Source organism: Ceratocystis lukuohia (genome assembly GCF_044167205.1).
Source record: "Ceratocystis lukuohia strain C4212 chromosome Unknown Supercontig2_pilon, whole genome shotgun sequence".
Classification (NCBI taxonomy): Eukaryota; Fungi; Ascomycota; class Sordariomycetes; order Microascales; family Ceratocystidaceae; genus Ceratocystis; species Ceratocystis lukuohia.
In genome coordinates, this window is record NW_027263521.1 from 4,565,551 (window position 1) to 4,582,502 (window position 16,952).

The following is a 16,952-nucleotide window of genomic DNA, read 5'->3' on the forward strand; positions in this document are numbered from 1 at the left end:
AAAAGGCCACCGCCCTGAACACGAGATTTTGGCAAAGAGTGGTGATATGGGCGATGCAAGACTCGCATTGAGGATTGCAGCGGCTAAAGGGGAAGGAAACAAGAAGAGTTTGTTTGGGGAAGATTGTGGAAAAACATGTTAGTACAGCTGGAACAGGGAATCAGAGATGCAGGCCCTGGGCTAGGTACAGAGAAGAGAAGAGAAGAGAAGCGCAGAGAACGGCAAAAGCTAAGAAGATCATACATGTATCGTGATGTTGTACCTGGACATGCACCCGTTCAGGCACTAGGTACCTATTTTCGTGTGCTGTGGTGTGATAAGCGCACAGAAACGGTTGGAGTACTTATGTTACTGCACATTGCGCGTATATTATACGTAAGTGGCTATGTACATGTACATAGGCGCTCGCCAAAACCCTGGCAGCTAGGCACTTGATTTGCAGGCAGGAAGTTTTCAACACCACTTTGATGATCCATGTGAGTAAGGTTTGTTTCTATCAACAGGAAACAAAAAAATAGATTTGGACAGTCGACCGGTTATGATATTTGGGTAAGCGAGGGTTAGGGCGGCTGAGAGGAGGCGTTGGCAGTGTGTGTAATGGGCCCTCTGATGTGTTCTCATCTGTTGATTTCTTGGCCCTGTAGTAGACGCGAAGGGGTTCTGCTTTCTCCTTGGCGTAAAAATTCTAGATGCCGCTTCTGGTTCAGGGATGAAAGAGGAAACTGCGTATGAAGTTGCACATTAAACTTGGGGAAGTAGATGATACTTTGAGCAATGCGGCGAACTGACTGTCTGCTAGTAGATGGTACATGCGGGGAGGTTGGATGCCTGAGACTTGTTGTACCCTCAAAGGAGAACTGAGTCAGGTCCTGTGCAGTTCTTGCCTGTTCCTTGTGCCTTCCCTTTTCCCTTCTCTTCATCTTTTGAGACCCGTACCTTCCTCTTCCCCTTCTCTTCCACCTGTCCATAATTATTCTTCTACTTCCATCTCAGCCTTTTTCTTTTTCTTTTTCTTTTTATTTTTTTCTTTCATTTCATTTCTTTCAACTTATCCTTCATGATGGCCCTGAACGAGGCTGCTACAGTCTGCTTATTCCTTCTACAGTACGTACATTGTTTCACCAACAATCCGAATTGCAAAAGTATCTGTACTTGACATATGCCTGGTTTAGGATATATACCCCGTGTTTTTGTCTTGGTACTCACCCATGGCCTTGCCTCTCCTTGTGCCCCAATTCGCCCAGTTAGCCATTCCCTAGATGTTGGGTGAGAAGGGTCTTCTTTGATGATTTGGGCTTGCCCCTGTAGTCTCGAACGGATCCTGTAGGCGGGTGTTCCTTTTCTCCTTTTATTTCCCTTCTATTCCCCTTTAGTTTTACATTAATTTGTTGCATTTTATCGATGGCTAGTTTCGGGTTGCAAACGACGGGACATCTTTGATGTTTTCTCGCTTTCTCGTTCTGTAGGTAGTGGTATATATACGGTAGGGCTAGGTGCCGGGCGTCCCTCAGCCAATTTCCTTTGTTGTTCTGCCTTTTTTTCCTCTGCTTCATTGTGTTGATATATTGGGCTCGCCATCTCACCATTGGAGTACTCGTTGGCAACCTGCATTTTTAGCCACTACTGGTCCATCACCATTCTCTTCTCGTCCCCTATACTGTGTGTCGGAGACACTACACGCTCGTTATATCCGCCACTCTCGTTATTTCCTCGCGCTCTTCAAGATGGGTGAAGATGGCTATATTCCGGCTGTCAAGTCGGCTGTTCCCATGACTCCTAAACGGACAGACAGCGAAGAAAAAGTGCACAACACACATGCTGCTGCTCAGGCTGAAGCTCTTGGCCTTAGCATTGATACCACGCGCCAAGTCAGCCATGAGGGAACTATCCGGTCGCCTTTATCCCCGGTTCTCAGCCAAACCCCAAACCCATTGAATCGAGTGAATTCGGGAGACTTCGAAAATTACTTCGTAAGTTGATATCATCTGTTCAAGGGAGGACGTTTTATGCATTCTTCCCTATGTTCGCAGGATGGATCATATTCCATAGATTCCATACTAACACGCGCTACAGAAAGGTCCCAGAGACATGTCTAAGCACTCCAAGTGGCCCTTGTTCATGCAGATGCACGGCAGTATTCTGCCTTCCATGATTGTGCCATTGCTGTGGATGGGTGCATGGTCTTCTTTGATCACCGTCATTTCTAAGAACGTTTATTCTCGTGAGTCAGCGGTGAATATCCCTAGTTTTATAAGCCGCAACATCCACTAACACCCCGCCAGTCGGTATTAACTCGGTTCTGTTGACTGTTACTGGTTTCGTTGTGTCACTCGGGTTATCTCTGCGTAGTTCCACGGCCTATGAGCGTTACAATGACGGTCGCAAGTATTGGGCTCAGTTGATTTTGTGCTCTCAGCAACTGGGAAGAGTCTTCTGGGTTCATGCCAAGGAAACTGATCCCTCACAGCAGAAAAAGCACTTGCTGCACACCATGTAAGCACGCATTATCAATTTAGCGCTGAGAGTCCCATGCCGCCTGGGAGCTTTGCTGACATGTAATCATACCTCCCTAGGACCGCTTCCAACCTTGTTGTGGCCTATGCCATTGCACTCAAGCACAAGCTTCGTTTCGAGCCTTACACTGCCTACCCTGATCTGGTGCACCTCGTTTCTCACCTCGACACTTTCGCTGGCCGCGCCAACGAAGATGTTCCTATCAGCACCTTGATGCCTAAGAAGGGGTTTTTCAAGGGCATTGGCGAGCACCTGGGTGTGTCTTTTGCCGAGTCTAACCCCCGCAAGACTATCAAGCGTGCTACTCAACCCTTGGGAAACCTCCCATTGGAAATCCTCAACTACCTCGGCCTCTACGTGGATACTCTTATTGCTGATGGAAAGCTCGGCGTCCCCATGCAGCAGACCCTGGCCTACAACAACATTGCTGCCCTCAACGATATCCTCACTGGTACCGAGCGTGTACTCACCACACCACTTCCCATTGCATACAGTATTGCCTTCTCGCAGATCACTTGGGTGTACGTCATGATGCTGCCGTTCCAGCTGTACAACTATCTGGGCTGGATCACCATTCCTGCTACAGTTGTTGCCTCGTACATTATTCTCGGAATTCTTTTCATCGGACGTGAAATTGAGAATCCGTTTGGTATGGATGTCAACGATCTGCCTCTTGATCTGTTCTGCGACCAGGTTGCCGATGAGATGGATGTGGTAGCTGCCCAGGCCATGGATCTTGAACACCTTCTCCAGCGTCTGGAAAGCGATCGCAATCGGGTATTCTATCCGGCTAGCACGGCCAGCTTCAAGGCATGGATGCACAGAGACGAGGAAAAGCTGAAGCTGGCGATTAAGCGTAAGCCGGTCCAAACTTTCAAGTCGAGACATCCCGAGCAGGCAAAGTCGAGTGGAACCGACTTGAACGTGTAGATGGCACAAGTGGTGTATGTATATATGCGGTGTAATGTCTGGCATATTCACCTCAACCTGGTTCATTGGAAATAGCAGTCAAAGTTAGGCTTGAAGCCCTTGACTGCCCATTGCTCCATGACACCCCACTCTGCCTATCCGCGTGCGACCTCTTAACTTCAAAAGCATCGTCATCTGGCACTATTTTGCGTACATTATTTGGCGACCCGCTGGTGGGTTTCAGCACTTCCAGCACGGCGGTCTTTGTTAATTATTCTTTTTTTTTTTTTCTTTCCTGGGGATTATTTTCTTAGGCTTTGCTGCTTACATTTTTATTTCATGGCTTTTATTGGCGTTTTACTTTTTTTCCCTGTCTGAGGACACTTTTTATATCCACTATGAATTTACTTGACATATACAATTGCTATCTCAATAGTATTATTCCTAGGTCTCATCTGAATGTGTAGTATCACGTTAACGTTCCATGATCTATGATGGAGCCGAGGCTGGGGCGGGGCCCTTGGTATTATCACCCTTGCTGTCTTCGGTCCTGCGGACTAGAACCTCGTCAATAACGCCGTTTGCCAAAGCTTCCTGTGCTGTCATGTAGTTGTCTCTCTCCATTAGCGCCTCGACAGCCTCCTTGGATAGGTGCTTGTCCCGGGGCAGAGCAGAATTGACGTGTGTGCGGTAGATTTCATTGACCTGGTCACGAATCCGCTGTATTTGGTTGGCGTAGATGAGAATATCGCTGGTTTGGCCCTGAGTGCCACCTAGTGGCTGATGCACCATGATGGCGCTGTGGGGGAGAGCATAGCGCTTGCCGCGTGCACCACCAACGAGAAGCAGTGAAGCCATGGACGAGGCTGCGCCAACGCACACAGTAGACACAGGCGATGAAATGTAGCTCATCGTGTCATAAATGGCTAGCCCCGCTGACACCATGCCACCAGGGGAGTTGATGTACATGGTAATAGTCTTATCGGGGCTGTCGGACTCGAGCCAGAGAAGCTGCGAGACAATAGAGGCCGACGTGGTATCGTCGATGCTACCGTTAAGGCAGATGATGCGCTCTTGCAGCAGGCGTGAGAAGATATCATCTACAATGGGAGTTAGCACGGAGGGGAGGAGATAGGAGGAGGGTAGGGGATGGAGCTCACATGTGCGCCAACCGCCGGTCTGGTTATCAAAAACGATTTAATTAATGGTGCTAATGATCAGTGTGTGCAAAGTCAAAGAGACGAGAGACTATGCAAGCTCGAAAAGGGGGGGGGAGACATACCGTGACTTCGGTGATGTACGGCATGGGGATGTTGGAGGTTGGCGGCATGTGGAGGCCGGCCCGGCCTGTATCGGTAAAGGCTCGGTGGGCCGTGGTGCTGAAGCCACGGGCAGTAGTGCTAGGACTAGCACTAGCGCCAACGCCAGCACGGAAAACGTGTTGGGTGACGCGAGCAAGTTTGGATGCGCAGGCCATTATTATGGGTTTGTGTTCACTTTATTATAGGAAGTTGGAGAAAAAAAAAGGAAGAACAATGCCTCAAAGTAAATAAACGCAGGCGACTAAAAAGAAAGCAAACAAATGGACCAAGATTCAGGCAACAATGGAGAAACTAAGGCTCTCACAGCGGTAGCAAGAGTAACTAAGGCAAGAGAAATTTAATACTCATGTACCCATGTACATGGTGAATAGACAAAGTAAAACGCAGCGGGAAGGCACGCGTGTGTCAAAATACGAAAGGTGAATTTGGAAGGAGCCCCTCCTTTGGACGGAAGAGGGCAGGCGGTTGGTTGTGCTGTCTCCCATCTTGCTGCATGGCATGGTGCTGGCGTTGTTAAGACAATAAACTAGGGAAGAAAAGGCGGGAACAAAAGGCTTAACCTTTGTTAGTCAGCTAGCTGCTTTCGGCTGGGCTTTCAGCCTCGCATCCACTTTTCTTTTTTTGGGTCGACTGTCTTCACCGCCTCATTTTGCATCACCACTTTTTTTCTGCCGCTTTTTTGAGTAGGTGAATGCCAGATTGGGAGGGGCAGTATGGAGGCATGCAAGGAGACGACGAGAAGAGATCCTTTTGGCTACTTTACTTAGGTCTTTTATTCTGTACTCGCAGTGAGTAGATGTATCGATCGCCGACTATATTTATTTTTGGTTTTTGATTAGCCGTGGAGCCCTAGCTTTCTTTGGCTGACGCATCTGGTCGACGTCTACTTCACATCACTATGACACGCGCACACCGAGCAATTGGCCTGTCTCGGCAGTTCTCCCACCTCACCACCCACGCTGCCAAGGCTCCGGACGCCTCCTCCACTTCCTCCACCTCCACTTTACCCCCAACCTCCGTATCCGGCACGCCGCTTACCGGCCCCACACACCATGAGGCTTACATTCCATCGACCTTTGAGACGCTTCCAAACTTTGATGCGACCTCCAAAACAATATCCACAAGTGCTGGAGCTCTCCCAGCCTCCCCGATCATGGACCCGGAGTGGCGGATGACGCAGGGTTTCTTCCGCGCGAGCAAGCCACGGCGGCGCCCACCTGTCGGTCGATTCCGCAAGCTGTTCAGCCGGAGCCCATATGCACGTATGCTGGCTAGCCCGCTACGAGTCGACCCGCTGACTGACGCATTTCTGCCTCGGGAGTTTCTTGCTTCGTTCGAGGTTGTGCGTCATCCTGAAACCAGTAGCCCATGGTGGGCTCCATTGATTGAGGATGTCCCACCCCTAGTAAAGGCGGATGTGGGGGAAAAAGAGAAAATCGAGGGCGAAGGCGAGCGAGAGGATGGGATGGAGATGGGAACCGAGGAGGATATACACGAGGAGGCTGAGGCTATGGCCACGGTAGCAGCAGAACCAACCGCCCAATCTTTCAGCTTAGACGCACCTCTACCAGACTCCGTAGAAGCTTCATCCTCTAACCCAGCGTATATTGCCACGCCTCGTCTCGCTAGGGCCTCGCAACAGCCTTCACCTGACACATCTACGAACGCTACTGCACCACAAATCAAGACACCATCGAACCTGCGTGCCTATACTATCCTGTCGTCGCGCATCCTCTCAACACTTGACACCCGACTTGGCGGTTCGCCTAAAGGCTTTCCCTTCCTAGCGGCTCGCCGCTCAAATCACATGGCGTGGATCCAACGCTCACCGCCCGTGTGGCACCATGACATGGCGGGTGTGATGTTGGCGATGTTGCGAGCACGGGCCTTGGATGATTTCGCACTACTCGCCGACCCCGCAAGTTTGGGCAAGAAATATCCTAAGACCGCCGCCGCAGCCACCCAGACAGATGCTGGTAGCTTTGCGGAGAAAGCCGGCCCTACATCACCACTATTGTGCGCAGCTTACGGGACGGAATGGCTTAGCCCTCTAGTACGTGTGGCATCGTGGGCAGAACTGCTTACTGCCGTGCCCGACAAGACCTTGCGCGGCGCTGTGCTTTGGTTGCCTGCAAGCGCCGACGCTGTTGTCCCTGCTGATGTGGCGCCCGACGGACGGACGTATGCTTTCGCTGGCGTGCAGTACAACGCTCATGTGCCGATCCACAACCTGACGAGGCTGCTGGGTGAAGAAGGCGTACTGAAGGTCCGTGGTATGTTCCCGGAAATGCGGGACGCAGAGTTAGTGTTGCTTGTGCGCCCAGCATCAATTCATCTGCGCACAAGACTGTGGCAATTAGAAGGATACCTGAGTGAAACGGGGCCGACGGCAAAGGAGCGGTTAGCAGAGTAAAGCGAACGAGAAAGGGAGGCCCCAGGGCTGGTATTATATACATATCGTGTGATATAAGAGTTAGTAAAGCAAAGCGAGCGCGGTAATTTTTTTTGGCACATCAATCATTTATCCTAGTTCACACTACACATCATGTTCACTTCATGCCAAAACAGAAACTTGTACGAAATGACTGTATTCCAACAACCACGTCTAATACACATACTTTGAAAATGTCTAGAACAAAACAAAAAACGAACTATGCACAAATAACAACACAAAGACAAAAGACCTTTCTCGTCCATGGAATCCTAGCTCAAGCTCGCAGCTTCACAATCACGCCTCAAAGTACATAGAGCAGGCGAGTGAGTGTGCAAGAGTGAGTGGGACAGAGAGGAGTCAGGGCGAATCATCATGCAGCTGGACCCGCAGGGCTCATACGCGTCGAATCTTCTGTGCTGGTACTGCTGCCCGAAGTGTTGCCGTTGCCAATAGCTGCACGAGACTCGTCTGCATCGCCAGGACCGGTCGACTGCGTGAAGCCAGAAATGTCACTAAGCATTGAGCTAGACCGGCCACGGAACTTGCCGCCATTCATATGGATGGAGTTGGCCACTGAAACTGGTTTTGAGCCCCAGGTAGGGACACCAGGACCGCCCGAGGCCGCAGCAGCGGCAGCAGCAGTAGAACCACTAGTTATGGCGCTGGCAGATGACATGCTTGGGAAGACAGAGCTGGAGGCAACCGTGCTAGAAGCATCAGAAGCTGAAGCACCCCACATGCCAGTTGGGTAGTGAGGGGCAGCAGCAGGATTCCAGCCAGTTGACGAGATGCCCACAGAATTTGAAGTAAACAGACCAGGAGGCGGAGCTTGAGAGCCATTGGAAGCGATGAGACCAGAAGTAGCATGGCCACTAGCCGGAACAGAAGAATCAAGAGACTCATAGTTAGGAGGCAGACCACCAACATTGTAGACAGGGCCAAGCTCAGATTGCGACATGTCGTATGAGGCTTGATAGTTTGTGGCGTACATCTGTCTGGCCTTGTTGATAGCATCCTGCATGACAGAGTTGCGGGTTTCCGAGTTACTGATGATTTCCTTGAGCTTGAGTTCGCGATGGTCCATTTCCTTGAGCCAGTCAACTCGAGCCTGGCGACGTCTTTCAGCCTCGTCAAGGCCACGGGCATTAGCATCCATGACGTGGGCAAGCTCAGCTTCAACCTTGGCGATTCGTGTAGCTATCTTGTTACGCTTGTTGAGGAGCTGCTGGCCTACGTGCTCCTTGTCCTTGCATGACTTTTCCAAGCCGGAACGATGCTCTTTGTAACGCTTCTGAGCAGAATCAAACAGCTTCTTCTCAGCGTTATACAAAGCTTCCGAGGTCTTTTTACGCTCTATCAGATCGACGGGGACAGCCTCCAGCGCTGCAATCCTCTCACTGATCTCAGCAGCATCCTTGAGGGCCTGTGCCTGCTGGGTCTCTTGGGCGCGTATTTTTTGGCGGAGCCTGTCGTCGCCAGAGCTAGTTGTATTTATGGGGTTCTCGGGGCCTTCAATGTCCTTTTTCAACGAGTTGATCTTAGTCTTCCATTCTTTGCGCAGCGTCTTGAGGCGGCTGCGTTCGTCGGCAAGCTTGTTGTCAGCAGCAGCAATGGAAGTTTTAAGTGTAGTCGCAGGCGAATCTGGCCGCAATGGAGTCTGGGCTGTCTGCGCGGCACTGGCAACAGCCTTAGTATCGGTACTGCGGGAGGGTTCGGGCGTGGTCGTAATTGTCGTTGCATAGAGAACCTGCTCAGTTTGACTGTGCACAAATTCACAGACATATTTGCTCATAGGCCGGAGGCCATATATGTCGCCACACCAGCGGAGCTCTAGAGGAGATGTCGGGGTGGAGGGCGAAGCAATGGCTCTGGAGGAGTTGGGACTAGGCGGGCAGGCCAAGGGGTCGTCGTCTTCTGTGGGATTCGCAGGGTCTTGGTCTCTGACAGGGACAATGCGAGTCGAGGGCCAATTGGCATTGTTGATTCGCACATAAAACGGCTTGCTAAGATCAATGACGCCGGGCGAGCCCGAGGGTTGTACTTTTGCACTTTTGCGTTTAGAAGAAGCAGTTGACTTTGTAGGAGTAGTGGTTGTAGGGGTAGTAGAGGTAGACGAACCAGAGGATGGTGTCGAAGTTGAAGTCGAAGTCGTAGGTGTTGATGTTAATACTGTAGAATCATTACTAAAAAAACTGGTGCTAAAACACACTTCATCACAGCCAATATATGAAATCCATATTTGAGATTGCTGCGTATTGAAAGGCGCATTTCCCAAATCATGGACCCCAGTAGCATTGGAATCTGCTGACTCAAGTGCGACTTGAGAGAGCTCATATTCTTTGGCCATGATGATTTTTGTACTTGCTAGAGCAGACCACAAGGGCTGCTGTAGGCGAACGTGGACGTTGTTTTTGCGTTTCTTTTTGATGTGTGAAGGGGTTAAAGAGCCGTCTGAGGCGGTTATAGCTGATTCGGGGTCATTGATGAGGATGTCGGTGCCTGAATCTGAGTACACCCTAGTGGTGCCTGATTCAGGGTCGCCTGGGACAGTGGTAGGGACGATCGATGATGAAGCGGATAGAGAGGATGAAGCAGAGGCAGAAGTCGAATTGTTGAGTTCCCGGCGAATATACCAGCCTTTGACATGACGAACGAGACCCTGCATGAGGATGTGAATAGCCAAAGCGCTCTTAATCCAGTCTTCAATGCCACGGTGGGCTGTGGGTGGGACAAGATCATCGGCATTAGAATGCATAAAGTCTGGCAGCAGCCGTAGAAAGGGAAAAGCTCTGTTAATGGAGGGCACCCAAATGCGTTTGGTGTTTTTGGCGATGTGCGTGACAACGAGGACTCCTAGACACACGGCAAAGCCTTTAGATTCTCTTTTCAAGGCAGACGGCGTTGACGAAGCAGCAGCCGCAGCAGCTACAACAGTGGGGTTGGGGCCGCCTCCAAGAGTGACGGAGATAACGAGTTTGGCGAGATCCAAGACAAACAGCTGCATAGGCGGCCACAAAAACAGCCAAAACAGCAGCAGGATCATATCAAGCGAAGCCGCAGCCATGACTGACGGCTTAGTGGTGTTGTTCCAGTCGAGGAGATCGGCAAAGTTGATATTCATACCAGAGCTCGTGGTTACAGGGGGCACAAAGGTCAGGAAAGAGAAGGCGATGTAGATGAGCGAGAGAATGACGGGCGGCATGTGAAGCAGCAGAATGAGAATGGCGAGCGTATCTTGGACAGGCAGGATCTTGAGCACGGTCCTGGTCATCTCTAGGGTGCCGGGATCACGGTGCACATCGACATTCTTCATGGCGTTGACATCGATGTGGCGGTGGTTATTTTGGGCGTGAACGAATGAATCGGCACTAGAGATGTCGGAGCTGTTGCCGAGCGAGCCACGGCGGGGAGCAATCATGGTGGGAGCAGTGGCAGGAGTCGAGGTTGTTGTGGCGGTGGCGGCAGGAACAGCGTCTGGATAACGGTTTCGGACAGTGGCAGCGGCAGTGGTGGGGAGATTTTTCATAGCAGTAGCCGCCGGAAATGGCGAGAAGCCGGTCGTGTGCCCATTGGCCGAGGTCGAGACGGGATCCGGGGAGGGAGACGGAGGCAAGGACGGCAGGGGCGAGGGCCAGAGCGATGAAGTAGAGGTAGAGCACAAATGGGGACGGAGAGCTGAAGAAGAGTCTGCTGCTACCAGGCCATTACCGGTGACGCGATGGAGATTGAGATGGTGGTGATGATGTCCGCTTGCTCTAGGTGAATGTCGCTTTGCAGAGGCTGCAATCCGAGGCATACGCAGGGAAGAAGAGAAGGGAGGAAAAGAAGAGACAAAAAGGACCAGGGTCAGATGTGTTCTCCCCCAAGAACACACACAGAGAGAACAGCCACAAGGAGAAAAAAGGAAGCAAAAAGGTAGTGGTGAGGCTGAAGTTTGGCGATGCACACAGCAAGAAAGGCTGAAGGTTAATATTGTGTCGATAAGGCTGAAGGAAATATTGACGATGCAAGAAAAATAAAAGAAAGAAAAAAGAAAGAAAAATGAGCGAAATTGAATTCGAAACCGAAAAAGTCGAAAACGGCGAATTTCAGCAAGAATAAAAAAAAATAAAAAAAAGGATTTTTGATTTTATTTTCCAGAAAAAAAAGAAGAGAAATTTAATTATTCTTTCTAAAAAAGAAAAATCCAGGAAAAAAAAACAATTTTTTGGGCGACCAAAAAAAGAGCGGAGGAAGGGGAAAAAATAAAGTCCAAAAAATTTCAAGACAAGGTGGAGGGAAGAAAAAGAGAAAAGGAAGAAGGAAAAGAGGGAACACAATCGGCAGAAATACAAAGGGTAACTGACACCTGTGGTAAACGGCAGGAGGCAGAAAGAGCAAACAGAAGGAGGGTAGCAGTTACCTTGCCGAGCATAAAATTTTCGGCAACAACCAAGATACACATCTCTTGGCCTTTCTGGCAATGGCACGAGGTACGTACCTGACGATATGCTGCCCGTATAATGCGCGTGACCTGTTTGCCTTTCTCCTTCGGTTGATTTACTCAGTAACAGCACAGCGCCTACTAGGCCTTAGCCAAACCCAGGAGTGCGTGCAAAGTCACTTGAAAAAAAAAAAGACCAAAACTCTTTGTTCCTTCCTCGGGAACAAAGAACAGCTGGGGCGGGATACACATCGCTTTCTTAAGCTTAAAAAAGAGAGCCTGCTAAAAGATACTAGAGACGCAACCGAGCTTCCACTTTCCTGGCCTGCCGTTCGTGTGTTTTTACATAAAGTACGTACATAAGGACATATGCCCCCTTGGTGAGGGCGATGTCCATCACCTATCACCACCACCTTGCTCTCTCATCCCCAATCCAGCAGGTGCACAGGGCATGTGCAAACCCCTTCTAAGTTCCAGTCCAGAAAGCTTGAACGGCTCCGAAGGATCCACAGGGCAAGTTGTACTAAGCTCCTTCATTATTATCACATTCTCTTTTCCCTGATTGCGCACTGTGCCTGTCCGCCTATGAAAATCCAGAAGACCAACTAGCCTGTCAACATTTGATGCTGAGAGTCCGCTATAAATGGATAGAACAACAGTGCGAGTCGCCTGTCTCGCACACCCATGCTTGAGATTAGCTTCTGCCGTTGTCTAGCCACGGCAGACCCGATAGCACGACTGAGAACACAAAGAATCCGAGTCATCCGGAACATTGAGCTGTGCATCTAATGTACTGACATACTGCTGCTGATCCAAGGATGCAAGTGGCTCCTGCTAATGGAAGAGATACAGTTAGAAAATTAGGCCTCCTCCAGCCAGGCTCTGCTTGTTCTCGATTGTTCTTTTGGTTCTTTTGGTTCAGGACCCAGGCCAGGGGAATCCAGCAAAAGTCTCCACTTATGAAGTCACCTTACGGCAAATGCAGAGGAAGATCTGAGGTAGCCGGATCGGGTAAACTTTGTGGCGATGCAGCTGACAGAGCTGTTACGGCAGCTGCCAGTGGACGTCGTCTATTCTTAACTCGCAACTAAACTGTAGTAACCTCTCCCCTCCCTAGACGTTAAATAAATTCAGGTTTGTGTATGACCTCCTCCCATCGCTTCTATCTACACCGCTGCTCCCGGCCCAACCGCGCTGCCTAGATCCTCGACTGCGCCAGGCCGGTTCCATGTCTGTCCCTCAAGTCTCCGTAAATCTTTCTCCAAGATAAAACAGAACCTGCGAGCTCTAGTAACTTTGTCTACGTTGTCGCGGGCACGATCCTCAAAGATGCGGCGGATCTGTGGGAGGTCTTCTTCTCCTGCCATGACCTTCGAGTGTATCTGCACCGTGGCGGCTAGTTCGCGTGTAGCCTGGTAAAACATGTGAGTGGCAAATGTGATTTTGACTTCTGGTAGAAGGTCGCCCACAGCCTCTCGACGTGGTGGGGAGTGTATTTTAAAGGAGGTGAAAGAAATGAGCTTATCGCCGCTTCTGGCTTTGCGTTGTGTCTGTAAGGATATAGTTAGCGATGGATACGCATTTAGCCTAGCTGCTGAGAGTTACAATTACTTACTGGCTTGCGCACGTTGACTTCATGGTGGGTAAGGTAGAAACTCTCGTCATGCCCTGTAAGGTTCTGAAACATTTGGTTCACCGGCACCACACCAGCCCGTGTCAACGATGATGTCGTCGGATTGATTTTAACCAGCACGGCACCCGGCACGCGAAACGAGGCATATGCGGCGGCGCAGTTCGTGTGCCAGTTGTTCGCCAAATTACGCACAATGAACGAGGCCAGCTCTAGGTCTTCCTCCGAGCAGCCCCACTTTATGCACCGCCCTATGCGCTCCAATGTCTCCTTGTACTGGAAAAAGTACGGCTGCGTGAATGCTGGCCGCCGTTGGGTTGACGCTGCAGCTGATGGCCTTTGCGGTGCTGGTGGTCTAGGCACTATGCTTGCTTCTGATGTGTGTCCTGCGCTAGTCTCTGTGTGCTTAGTCCGCCGCTGATGCGACTTATATTGCCACGAAATGCGGTCATTGCTGGATAGCCGGTGGGTAGAGATGCCGACTCTTGCCGTGTGAAGAGGGCAGGACCCGGTGGGCAGCGCCAGGGCACTAGAAGCCAAATATTTGAGAACAGCTCGGGACATGATGAAGACAAGACAGAAGAAAGGAAAAACAACAGGAACTCCGCGAAGCAAAAAAAAAAAGGAGACCACCCAAGACAGACTAAAGACAATGGAAAGATTTAATTTCTCTCCACACAGCGAGACGTTCAACAAGAAATCGCATAGAGGGAATGCAATGACGCGATGAAAGGATTAGCCGGTTATTAGCCGGAATACCCACCGAAAAAGATAATGATTGTGTTACATTGACATAAAGAGTCTCAGTTGTTGGCTGTTTAGTTGGCAACTCCTAGTATCAACTACGACAAGTCTTGTCCTAAAATCTCTAAATGGATGTACGTGCTTCGCTAATCACGTGACCTTTGGTTGATATTACATTGAAGGTTAGTAGGTACGATATCCTCTTCGATCAGCTCCGTGCAGTTTCAAGATAGAGTGTTCTCCAGCGCTTTGGGCAACTCATGTCGTCATATTTTATTTATGCTAATGTACGCTTGAGACTGTTGGCTAAGTGATAGTAGCTGTGAATCATCTCCTTGGTCATCACTAGACAATAATACAAATGATTGTTCTCACAATTGTCAATGGACATTAATACATCTAATCATCCTATATAAGCGTCAACGCGCGCAGTGATCCTGCTGGATAGGCGATAATACACCTAATCTTCCCCTTGCACGCAAGAGTCCTCGCGTCCAGGCTCCGATACACCCAATCTTCCCCCCGGGTGCCAGCGGGCAGTAATACATCCAATCATCCTCGTGTCTAGGCGCAAACACGCCCAGTGGTCCTGCTGGATAGGCGATAATACACCTAATCTTCCCCTTGAACGCAAGAGTCCTCGCGTCCAGGCTCCGATACACCCAATCTTCCTCCCGGGTGCCAGCGGACAATAATACATCCAATCATCCTCGTGTCTAGGCGCAAACACGCCCAGTGGTCCTGCTGGATAGGCGATAATACACCTAATCTTCCCCTTGCACGCAAGAGTCCTCGCGTCCAGGCTCCGATACACCCAATCTTCCTCCCGGGTGCCAGCGGACAGTAATACATCCAATCATCCTCGTGTCTAGGCGCAAACACGCCCAGTGGTCCTGCTGGATAGGCGATAATACACCTAATCTTCCCCTTGAACGCAAGAGTCCTCGCGTCTAGGCTCCGATACACCCAATCTTCCCCCCGGGTGCCAGCGGGCAGTAATACATCCAATCATCCTCGTGTCTAGGCGCAAACACGCCCAGTGGTCCTGCTGTATAGGCGATAATACACCCAATCTTCCCCTTATGGACGTGAGTGGACAATATAACATCCAATCATCCTCTAGGCTCCGATACACCCAATCTTCCCCCCGGGTGCCAGCAGACGATAATACATCCAATCATCCTTCTGTATGGGCGTCAGCGCGCCCAGTGGTCCTGCTGGATAGGCGGTAATACACCTAATCTTCCCCTTGAACGCGAGGGTCCTCGCGTCCAGGCTCCGATACACCCAATCTTCCCCCCGGGTGCCAGCGGACAATAATACATCCAATCATCCTCATATCTGGGCATTATCATGTCCAATCTTCTAGAAGTGCTAATGAAAAGCAATACATCCCGTTGTCCTCGCAGTTGCAAATAGATGTCATTACACCCAAAAAGAGATGTATCCCCAGTTGGCGTCATCATTAGGAATATTTCGGGACACGGCAGCGGTTGAAATGGCTTGACCACATAGCAACAGAGCGATAGCCGCATATAGTCTTCTCAGGTGTATAAAGCATGTGGCGACACAATGTGATGCCTTTGATGTCTGAAGATCACTGCACTGCTGCCATAGGGGCAGAACTTTCTTCGTATTCGGCCAGCCAGGTGTGGCCATCAAGCGCGGAAAAAAGTCAAGCTATGATTGTCATGCACGTGTGTGCCCTGCCAAGGAAATCTTTGGACTTTATTAAAAATAGTTGGTGCGGCCACTGGGTTATCGACAGGAGCCATGTGGTTTAGGCGTAGTCTCGGATAGTAGAGCGGGCAAGGGCAAGCGGTGGCCATCCTCAGCATGTTTGGGCCATTTGCCAGGTAATTCCGCACCGACATCTGAGAAAAGATCATGGGCTGATGAAATAAACGGAAGGAATAGCCAGCCTGAAGGATGGAAGCTTTGGGTGCGGGATGCAGGGTGCGAGGATCAATGAGTTTGGTCACGTGGTATAACGTGTAACATAAGAAATTTAAATGCCTCCAATGTCAAAGAGTCTCATTGCTTTCAAAAAGAAAACAAAACCCCCAATATATTGCCGTTATTTTATAGCCCGGCACCCACAGATGTTAATAGTTGTAGCAAGCAGTTCAAGCCGACGTTGGTAGTGGCCAGCATATTGTTTTCCCCTAAGTTTTGGGTAAGCGTCGGGCACCGAGTCCCACTTGGTGTTATAGAGGACGACGTGGCTAGCATGGCAAACATATAATGGATCGGTAAGGTGAGACGAGGCGGTTAGGTAATATAGGGTAGGGTGGGGTGGGGTTGAAATAACCCATCTTTCATAGTAACTTTCACGCTGCCATGCCCATTTTGTTTTCTGTGAGTTTCAATGAAGATGAAAAGGTCTTGAAATAAATTAAAGAGATGATTACGACATTCTGAATGTGATTCACGGGAGGTTCGGGTGGGGTAATATATATGTACAGTCACGTGACATTTGATCACGTGCTATACACTCACTGAACGCTTTCAGCCGCCTGCGGTTGCAGGCAAGTACTTATGCAATAGGTTAGGGCGGGATTGCAGTAGTTCTAAGCCAATCAGCATAGCGGAGCTGCATCATAAGGGAGGGGCAAATGGGTCGCTTGGAGTACTGTCTCAGGCCTTCTCCTGTTGCGGCATCCCGTCGTCCACCGCTGCAAGAACAACCATGAAGGGCGTCAATCTAGAGCTGCGTTGGCAAGTGATCCAAAGCTACAAAGGTATATACAACCGACTCTTCCTGCAGGTAAATGGCCCAGCCGCACATGGAATGCCGCTAGTAGCCCTGCTGTCCTTCAACCCATCCATCTAAACTCCTTCGCTGACTTGTTCCCGCAGAGCTGCTCTTCATCGGGAAAGAATACCCGCTTGGTTTTGCCTACTTCCGCAAGCGGTTGCACAAGGCATATACAGCTAATGCGCACTTGCAGAATGAGGCTGAGATTCGCGCATGCC

General features: G+C 50.1%; 5 protein-coding genes across 5 annotated transcripts; 2 read left to right on the forward strand and 3 right to left on the reverse strand.

Annotated features, from left to right (window-relative positions):
- Nucleotides 1-1,724: 1,724 nt before the first annotated feature.
- HOO65_021127 (UPF0187 protein sll1024) lies at nucleotides 1,725-3,444 on the forward strand (the record flags this gene model as incomplete). Its single annotated transcript, XM_071006663.1, has 4 exons — nucleotides 1,725-1,970; nucleotides 2,074-2,221; nucleotides 2,283-2,493; nucleotides 2,574-3,444. 4 exons carry the CDS (start codon nucleotides 1,725-1,727, stop codon nucleotides 3,442-3,444), a joined length of 1,476 nt encoding a protein of 491 aa, XP_070861765.1.
- Nucleotides 3,445-3,912: 468 nt separating this feature from the next.
- Nucleotides 3,913-4,900, reverse strand: HOO65_021128 (ATP-dependent Clp protease proteolytic subunit; the record flags this gene model as incomplete). Its single annotated transcript, XM_071006949.1, has 3 exons — nucleotides 3,913-4,523; nucleotides 4,584-4,602; nucleotides 4,706-4,900. The coding sequence occupies 3 exons, from the start codon at nucleotides 4,898-4,900 to the stop codon at nucleotides 3,913-3,915; spliced, it is 825 nt and encodes a 274-aa protein (XP_070861766.1).
- Nucleotides 4,901-5,643: 743 nt separating this feature from the next.
- On the forward strand, nucleotides 5,644-7,158 carry HOO65_021129 (Esterase-like protein; the record flags this gene model as incomplete). Its single annotated transcript, XM_071000254.1, has 1 exon — nucleotides 5,644-7,158. The coding sequence occupies one exon, from the start codon at nucleotides 5,644-5,646 to the stop codon at nucleotides 7,156-7,158; it is 1,515 nt and encodes a 504-aa protein (XP_070861767.1).
- Nucleotides 7,159-7,549: 391 nt separating this feature from the next.
- On the reverse strand, nucleotides 7,550-10,975 carry HOO65_021130 (putative ubiquitination network signaling protein acrB; the record flags this gene model as incomplete). Its single annotated transcript, XM_071000255.1, has 1 exon — nucleotides 7,550-10,975. One exon carries the CDS (start codon nucleotides 10,973-10,975, stop codon nucleotides 7,550-7,552), a length of 3,426 nt encoding a protein of 1,141 aa, XP_070861768.1.
- A 1,793-nt stretch (nucleotides 10,976-12,768) lies between these two features.
- HOO65_021131 (uncharacterized protein) lies at nucleotides 12,769-13,796 on the reverse strand (the record flags this gene model as incomplete). Its single annotated transcript, XM_071006927.1, has 2 exons — nucleotides 12,769-13,152; nucleotides 13,218-13,796. 2 exons carry the CDS (start codon nucleotides 13,794-13,796, stop codon nucleotides 12,769-12,771), a joined length of 963 nt encoding a protein of 320 aa, XP_070861769.1.
- Between the last annotated feature and the right edge of the window lie 3,156 nt (nucleotides 13,797-16,952).